At 46.4% G+C, this 9,560-nt stretch overlaps 1 protein-coding gene across 1 annotated transcript in view; it reads right to left on the bottom strand.

Moving 5' to 3' along the window:
• Positions 1 to 6,618, bottom strand: part of LOC109937856 (sphingolipid delta(4)-desaturase/C4-monooxygenase DES2-like) — a 14,603-nt gene extending 7,985 nt beyond the window's left edge. The window contains exon 1 of the mRNA XM_020536354.2: positions 6,404 to 6,618. Within this exon, the coding sequence (XP_020391943.2) occupies positions 6,404 to 6,503 (100 nt within the window). The 5' untranslated portion in view covers positions 6,504 to 6,618. The remainder of the gene's footprint in view (positions 1 to 6,403) is intronic.
• Between the last annotated feature and the right edge of the window lie 2,942 nt (positions 6,619 to 9,560).

Below are 9,560 nucleotides of genomic sequence, written 5' to 3' on the forward strand. Positions count from 1 at the left end.
CGTGCTGTGCAGAATTCAAAAACGATGTTGCTGGAGTTGGAGGATTTGAGATCTAGGGAGAAGCGGACAGTATTTTCCCGAGAGTGGAGGCTGAAGGGTGACATATAGGCTTGGAGGGGGAACATGCAGGGGTGTTGTATTCCCATATATATCTGCCGCCCTTTTCCTTCCAGATGGAAGTGGTCGTGGGTTTGGAAGGTGCTGTCTGAGGATCTTTGGTGAATTTCTGCAGTGCATCTTGTAGATGGTACACACTGCTGAGACTGAACATTGGTGGTGGAGGGAGTGGATGCAGTGCCAATCAAGCTGGGGCTAAAAACAATAGATTAGAACATGCTGTTCCCAAGAGATGCGACGACGAAGAAAACCATCCTGCCTTCAGGGTAGTAATTTACTGCTTTCCCCAGATAGTGAGGGCTGGTAATCACAGTGGGGCAACCAGAGACAGATGCTCATTTCCCCTGCATCACCCGAGCCTCAGTGCACCCTTCTCCATAAGATTGGATACCGTTGCAGACTGAGTAAAAAAAAACACAAAAACAGGAGAACCATCAAATTCTATCACTCCCTGCCATCGGTGGCCCATACCCAGCCTCAGGGTGTTTATTTTATTCACCTACATCACATGAACATTGCTGGCTGGGTCAGTATTCATTGCCTGTCCTCAGCTCTCTCCTTCCCCCAACCCAGAGAAGGTGAGGGTGATGAGCTGCCTTCTTGAAAAGAGACAGTACAAAAAAAGGACTAATTTTAAAAAGAGCGCTTTGCAATGGCTGAACGTGCCTCTGGCTAGGCCCATCCCTAATTACCCCTTGAGAAGGTGGTAATGAGCTGCTTTCTTGAATTGCTGCAGGCCATGTGCTGTGCATTGACCCACAATGCCCTTCAGGAAGGAATTCCAGCAATAGTGAAGGAATAGCCGATATATTTCCACGTCAGGAAATTGAGTGGCTTTTAGGCAGATGTATAAAGCGCGGAAACAGACCCTTTGGTCCAACTCATCCATGCTGACCAGATATCCTAAACTAATCTAGTTCCATTGGCCAGCATTTGGCCCATATCCCTCCAAACCCTTTCTATTCACATATCCATCACACTAGAGGTGGTCCCTTGCTAAACCTCTCTCCTGCTTTGTGGGGCTCCGCCAAACCTGCACATTTGGATATCCATCCAAATATTGCCTGTAACCCCAACTGTCAAATTTCTTTGATAGTTGGGCATCAGTGGGTATCACTGCTGCCTCACAGCATCAGAGAGCCAGGTTCGATCCCACCCTCAGGCGACTGTCTGTGTGGAGTTTGCACTTTGTGTGGGTTTCCTCTGGGTTCCTCCTGCAGTCCAAAAAAGTGTGCAGGTTAGGGTGGATTGGCAGTGCTAACTTGCCCATTGTATCCAGGGACGTGCAGGCTAGGTGGAGTAGCTATAGGAGATGCAGTGTTACAGGGAGGGGTGCTCTTTGGAGGGTTTGTGGGGACCTGATGGGCCAAGTGGCCTACAGCGTGGAAACAGGCCATTCTGCGATTTTCTTGTGCAGCAACGCACCAGTTTTGATGGCAAGTTGACCGTTGTTGCCGACAACTCTGAAGCAGAACATAGAGCCAATTCTTTCCCTCCTTATCGGATTGTCATTCATCTCCAAGAGGGACTGCTCCCTCCCTGTCCAACTTCCCCAACACAGCCCTCCTAACCCTAACCCCACAGACTATTCTCAAAGAGTCTGTTGCCTCCCTTCTCCTGGGCTGCTCACAGCCACTCCCTTCAACCCCTCCATAGACTAATTTATCTTTTCTTATCTGTGCCTTCCATTATTAACACAAGCACCATGATATGACAGCTTAAACACTTTGCACTGTACTTTTTTGTGTAAAAAAAATACAGTTGACGACAGATGACTATTCTGTATCAGCCTATCACAGCAGGTATGGAAATCACACTGGTCAACTCTCAAGTTGGTCTTAATTAAAGATCAGAGAGAGTTTTTTTGTTGTGTGATGTGCCAAACTTCATACAAACATCCCTGTCAAAACATTCTGACTGCTGACTAAAGGTGTGCAAACAAGCTGACTGATACACCATTTAAAAAAACAAACAACAAAGTGAGTAACAAATCAAATCTGGGAAAAGTACTCAGCAGGTTAGACATCTGTGGAGAGAGAAACATTTCTGAGTTTGTGACTACTTGTTAAAAATCCAGCATCAAGTAGGGGAGTTTGGACATTTTATTGTACAAGACCCTGGTGAGGAACGTTTCTAGTACTGTGTGCAGTTCTGGTTGCCCTACCATAGAAAGGGATATTATTAAACCAGAACACGTACAGAAGAGATTTACTAGGATGCTACCTAGTTGGTATTTTGAGTTAGGTTAGAGTTAGAAGGAGAGGCCAGGACTTTTCCTTGGCGTGTAGGAGATTGAGGGGGACCTTATAGAGGTTTAAGGTCATGAAGGGTGTAGATAGCCAACAGCTATTCCCCAGGGCAGGGAGAGTCTAGAACTAGAGGGCATAGGTTTAAGGAGAGAGGGGAAGAGATACAAAAAGGGTCAAGAGGGACAATTTCCACCCCCTCCAACAGAGGGTGGTGAGTGTCTGGAATGGGCTGCCAGAGGTAGTGGTGGAAGCGAGTACAATTTTGTCATTTAAGAAACATTTAGACAAGTGCATGGACGGGATAGGTACAAAGGGATATGGACCAAATGCAGCCAACTGGGCCTAGTTTAAATTGTGAAAATTGGGTAGCATGGACAAGTTGGGCCAAAGGGCCCATTTCCATGCTGTAAGCCTCACTTTGGAAGTGGGTGGCTTGTGGGGCCATTTCAGAGGGCAGTTTAGGAATCAACTACATTGCTGTGGGTCTGGAGTCAAGTGTAGGCCAGTCCAGGTAAGGATGGCAGAGTTCCTTCCCTAAAACAAAGAAGGAAAGGAGTGAACATTGATGATAGTTTCACAGTCACTAGTTTTACATTATAGATCTACAAAGCAAGTTAAAATTCCATTTGCTGCTGTGCTGGGATTTGAACCCATGCCCTTACAGCATTATAACAGGGCTATAATTCACTAGCCCATTGGCAGTACCACTGCACCACTGTTTATATTGGTCCTGGGCTGGGAGGAGAGTGATGGTGCAGAACTCCTGATAGAGACAGAGACAAGGCACACAAGATAAAAAAGGTGGATAGAAAGACACTTCTTTATTAGTAGAGGGATTGGTAACCATGGAGCATAGATTTAAGGTCAGAGGTAAAAAAGGAGGAGAGTCAAGAATTGTTTTTGCTCTGAGGGTACTGGGAGTCTGGAACTCTGCCTGAAAAGGGTGGCTGTTATAAGGAAAGATTTATTAAGCTGGAAAGGGTTCAGAAAAGATTTACCAGGAAGTCACTGGGACTTCAAGGTTTGAATTACAAAAGGAGAGGCTGGGACTTTTTTCTCTCTCCTCCCCCAGAACACAGGGGACTGAGGGGTGATCTTATAAAGCTCTATAAAATATTACGAGAGGCAGAGATAAAGTAGCCAACAGCTTTTCCTCATGGTAGGAAAGTCTAGAAAAACTAGAGGGCATTGGTTTAAGGAGAGGCTGGGGCATTTCTCACTGGAGCATAGGAGATGGAGGGTGACCTTATAAAAATCTACAAGGTCATAAGAGGCATAGATAAGGTGAATGGCAGGTGTTGTAATTCTGCACCCTAGGGCAACAAGACCAGGGAGCATATTTCTTTTAAAAAAGGAGAGGAGAGAGATTAGTTTTTAAAAAAAACCATGATTTTTTTTCCAAAAGCAGTGGTTCATGTGTGGAATGAACTTCCAGAGGAGGTGGAGGATAGAGGTACAGTTAATAGCATTTAATGGACATTTGGGTAAGTTCACAAATCGGAAAGATTCTCGCAGATATGGGCCAAATGCAGGCAGTTTAGTTTGGGATTATGGTCGGCTTGCACTAGTTGGACCGAAGGGTGTGTTTCTGTGCTGTATGACTGAGTCAGGAACTCTAGCACCGAAGCAGTATTAAGGTCATGACTTGCAAAGGTCCATAGCCTCAGGAGGCAATACTAAGAACTGGATTGGTGTAGTCAGATCTTTGCTGACTAGCACAGACAGTGGGCCAAATGGCGTCCTGTGCCATAAACACCTATTGCCTTTGAAATAGGTTGGGGGATTAGAGATCAAGGAACTATTCTATTTGCACACAAGTTTGTATTTAATAGCACCTTTTTTTAAGGAAGGAAAACTCCCAGGTGCTTTACAAATATTGACTAAAATTTGACACCAAGGCACTGAAGGCATTAAGTATAGAAGACCATTCAAGCCATCATCTGTGCTGGTTACCCAAAGAAGCAAAAATCACACAATGTCACACTCTCCCTACATCCCTGGCCATTCCTCCTCCTCAGCATCAAAAGCTCTGTCAACAAAGTAGGCTGGACTCTTTAGCCCTCAGTAACGAAGAGAGTTTGGAGAAACTGGAGTTATTTTCTTTGGAGCAGAGGAGATTGGGAGGGGTTATGATTAGAGTCGTAGAGCTGTACAGCTCAGAACAGACCATTTCGTCCAATTCAGCCATGCCAACCACATATCCCAAATTCATCCAGTTCCATTTGCCAGCATTTGGCCCATATCCCTCCAAACACCTTTTATTAAGATGTAGGAAATTCCGAGGGACATAGGTAGGATACACAGGAAGAAATATTTCCCTTTGGTGGAGGGAATCGATAACTGGGGAGGGGCAGGGACGTGAAGAAATTTTTCTTCCCTCACCCAGAGGGTGGAGGAAATCTGGAACTCACTGCCTGTAAGGGTGGTTAGAGGCAAAAACACACATCACTTTTTAGTATTTAGATGTGCACTTGTGATACTAACACTATGGGCCAAATGATGGCAAATGGGAATTGAAATAAATAGATAGGCAACTTTTGGAATACTGCATTTGATTCTGGTCTCCCTGCTATAGGAAGGAGATGGTGAAACTTGAAAGGGTCAGAAAAGATTTACGAGGATGTTGCCAGGTTTGAGCTATAGGGAGAGGCGGAATAGGCCAGGGCTATTTTCCCTGGAGCGTCAGAGGCTGAGGGGTGACCTTATAGAGGTTTATAAAATCATGAGGGGCATGGATAGGGTGAATAGGAAGTGGGTGAGGCACTGAAGAGCCTGTAACTCATTAGAGCAGGAGATTGCTGTGTGTCAGGGGAGCTGGGTGGATTAAAGCTAGCAGCTGGTTGGGAGAGGGGCAGAAGAGATAGGAAGTTTCAAAATTTGAGAGAACTCCCCCCCCCCAAGGGTTGGGGGTAGAAGAAAAGAAAGCAGGGGAGGTAAGAACTGTGCACTTATAGCATCATAGAACATAACAGCGCAGTACAGGCCCTTCGGCCCTCGATGTTGCGCCGACCTGTGAAACCAATCTGAAGCCCATCTAACCTAAACTATTCCATTATCATCCATATGTTTATCCAATGACCATTTAAATGCCCTTAAAGTGGGCGAGTCTACTACTTTTGCAGGCAGGGCATGCCACGCCCTTACTACTCTCTGACTAATACATCAGAATCATACAGCACAGAAACAGACCCTTCAGCCCAACTCATCTGTGCTGAATAAGTTTCCACAGAGACACACAGGCAATTGGTGTCCTTGCTGTGTGGGATCTTGCTTTGCAATGAATGGCTAGCAACTTCAAGGAAATGCCACCAGACACAAGGTTCCTGTATATTTCTCTGCACAGGATAATGTGGGACATCTGATTCACTGAGGGTGGGGAAAAGAAAGCCTTATTTTGGGTAAAAAGTAAAACACCCAGTTTAACTAAAACGCCCTGAATGTGGTCCCAATAGCTTTCCTTTGACATCCCCCAAAAAAAAAGTGTTCGGTTCCTCGCCCTCCACCCCAACCGGCAAGGTTACTCCAAAATTCCTCTGTAACGAGCTTGCCTCAGTGAGGAATTTTAACATCGCAGAAAACAGAATCTTTATGTTAAAAAAAAAGCAGAAATTCCTTCCTCAAGCCAACAGCTCACACCATCCCTGGGAGGGGAACTGGTACCAGCTGCCCTGCCCTAGAAGAAATCCCAATCACAAATTTTCTTTAAAAAAAAACAAACTTCTTTACAATCCCTACAAACTTTAAATGGGATGGACAGTGGGCGAACTCGAACTTACTCAAGGTCCTTCTGCTCCTACCTTTTATGTTTCAATATTCACAGCAGGTGTCACGTAGTGAAAGCTTTTTACAAATAGATTGATCAACGAGGGGGTTGCAATTGAGGGTTAGCTCTATCTGGATTTTATCCCCCCAACCAAACCGTTTCAAAACAAAACAAAAAAGCAGCAAGATTTAAACCAACACTTTTCAGCGTTCGAAACTTTCAGGGAAGTTAAAGAAGTTTGCAGAAAGTTTTTGCTCAAAGTACTTTGGTTTACCTAGAATTTGTTTCCTCCGGTCGGAATGGGGCTGTTCTGTGTAAACCCATTCAAAGTCACCCCTTAGAGCTTCCTTAGCCATCTCCTGGGTCCTTTCCATTCCTGAATGGTCCCAAAATCCTACCACATCAGGAAGCTTCCTTCTTCAACGGAGACAGAGAGAGAAACGCCCTTGAATACTTGACTCCTACCTTAAAACCCGACAGGAGTGATTGAGAGCTCCGCCCCGTCCTTACAAATCCCAGAGTAACCTGTCGCTTTAGCCGTGTGAGAGATTGCTAATTCCTAGCTGGGAGTCTCCAGTAATTCGTCGTTGAACACAGTAGGAGGCGCCTCATTGAGCCATTACAGCTCCCAATAGCACTCCTGGGAGAAATTGGAACAGGAGGGGCTCTGATGGCGACAGTGGTAGTGTGCCTACCTCTGAACCAGGAGGTCTGGGGTCAGGTCCCACTCGCTCCAACTGCAGGCCTAGTAGGTGTTTTTGGCCCCTTGTTATTACAAATTTAAACCCGTAAAGGTATTACGTAGAATCCCTACAGTGTGGAAACAGGCCCTTCGGCCCAACAAGTCCACACTGAACCTCAGAGCATCCCACCCAGACCCATCCCCCTATAACCCACCTAATCTACACTTCCCTGGACACTATGGGGGCAATTTAGCACGGCCAATCCACCCTAACCTGCACATCTTTGGACTGTGGGAGGAAACCGACGCAGATACAGGGAGAACGTGCAAACTCCACACAGACAGTGGTCCAAGGCTAGAATTGAACCCGGGTCCCTGGCGCTGTGAGGCAGCAATGCTAACCACTGAGCCACCGTGCCACCTAGTGGAACTCCCTGACTCCAAATATGAACACCAAACCTTCCTTCTCTATCTGGGTGTAGTTACGCTCTGCGTTAGCCAAATGGATGCATACGCTATCGAGCGTTCCTCTCCACTGGGACATCTTTGAGCTAATATTACCCTGATGCCTTATGGGGAGGCATCGCATGCCAATCCCTGATCTCGCTTGGGATCACAGTGTGCCAACACCTTAGAGGATGCTGGCTCTTTCTTCACTTCCCTGAAAGCTGTGGCTTGGCTACATGACCATTTCTAACGCTGACCTTTTTTTTAAAGAGTTGATGCCAAGGTGTCAGGACAGAGGCCAGGTTATGTATGAACTTCCTGTAATAATTCACTAACCCAAGGAAAGGCCCAAACTCTGGTACAGACATGGGAGCCGGGGCTCCTTTGATCACCCTCACTTTCTCTTCCAACTGGTGTAACCTGGATTGGTCAACTCTGTAACCAAAGTGGGTCACTTGGGGTGCCTGGTACACACATTTTCCCTCTCTAAGGCATAGGCCCTACCAAACTGCAGCATTTATCTAAATTAAATTCCATCTGCCACTCCTTGGCCCATTGGCCCATCTGATCAAGGCCCTGTGTACACTGAGGTAACCTTCTTTGCTGTGCACTACACCATCAATTTTGGTGCCATCTGCAAACTTACTAACCATACCTCCTATGTTCACATCCAAATTATTTATATAACTGACAAAAAACAGTGGACCCAGCACCAATCCTTGCACCACACCGCTTGTCATAGGCCTCCAGTCTGAAAAGCAACCCTCCACCACCACCCTCTGTCTCCTGCCTTTGAGGCAATTTTATATCCACATGGCTAGTTCTCCCTGTATTCTATGTGGTCTAACCTTGCTAAGGATTAAACCAAAGTCACATGTCTCTGCTAGTCATCTTAACCTGGTCAAAAACCCTGATACGGAAACATTAACATCCTCAAAACATTAACTCTGTTTCTAGCTCTCCTCAGATGCTGTCAGACGTGTTGGGTTTCTCCAGCAATTTCTGTTTGTGTTCCTTCTGTTTCTACATTGAGGGATGGCACGGTGGCTCAGTGGTTAGCCATGCTGTCTCCCAGCACCAGGGAACCAAGGTTGATCCCAACCTGTGTGGAGTTTCCACGCTCTCCCTGTGTCTGCGTGAGTTTCCACCGGGTGCTCTGGTTCCCTCTCACAGTCCAAAGGTTAGGGGTGGATTGGCCATGCTAAATGGCTCGTAGCATCCAGGGATGTGCAGGCTGGGTGGATTAGCCCTGGGAAATGTAGGGTTGCAGGGATAGGGTAGGGGCGTGCGTCTGGGTGAGATGCTCTAAAGAGAGCAGAGTTGATGGGCCAAATGGCCTCTATCTGCTCTGTAATGGTTCTATGATGGAAGTAACACAATATGGTGACTCAGTGGTTAGTACTGCTGCCTCACAGTGCCAGGGACCCAGGTTCGATTCCACTCTCAGGTGACTGTCTGTGTGAAGTTTGCACATTCTCCCCGTGTCTGCGTGGGTTTCCTCTGGGTGCTCCAGTTTTCTCCCACAGTCCAAAGATGTGCAGGCTAGGGTGGATTGGCCATGGGGAAATTACCCCCTGTAGTGTTCAGGGATGTGCAGATGAGGTGGGTTATAGGGGCATGAGGTCTGGATGGGATGCTCTGAGGGTCAGTGTGGACTTGTTGGGCCGAAGGGCCTGTTTCCACACTGTAGGGATTCTATGAAAAATTGTTGCTATAAGCTGCTAAAGTTGCTATTGGACAAGCATTTCCTCGTAACCTGAGCTCAAATTCCTGGCCTCGAAGTCAACTTGCAACCGTGCTATCATTATCTTGCAAATTACACTAAGTGTGACAGAATAGGTACTTCTGCCATGGCTAAGGTGGCTCAGAGAAAAGAAATTTAAAATGTTTCACCACTTCTCATCCAGATGTGAGTCAATGACGTGACCATGGAGTTCCCCGCTGATTGGCTGTATTCCTGGAGGCATGATCATCTCCCTACAACCCTGTGGACTGCCTCACACAGTTGAACAGCCTTCATTCCCCCTGCGCGACTTCTCCCCCGCCCCCCTGCCAAGGTCCAACATAATCATCAGTCATAAACAGAAGTATTGATGAAAATACACCCTTTTTCTCTTAATAGAAACGACAAAAGCAAGGTTCTGAGAATGCTGAAGATCTGAAACTTAAAAAACACTCACAAATTGCTGAAGAAACTCATAGCGTCTGTGGAGACAGAAACTGAGTTAACGTCTTGAGACCAGTATGCTGGATAGGCTGGGACCAACTTCCCTGCAGCATTGGAGGTTGAGGGGTGACCTTA

The sequence above is a fragment of the Rhincodon typus genome, chromosome 39 (assembly GCF_021869965.1).
Source record: "Rhincodon typus isolate 14 chromosome 39, sRhiTyp1.1, whole genome shotgun sequence".
Lineage (NCBI taxonomy): Eukaryota > Metazoa > Chordata > Chondrichthyes > Orectolobiformes > Rhincodontidae > Rhincodon > Rhincodon typus.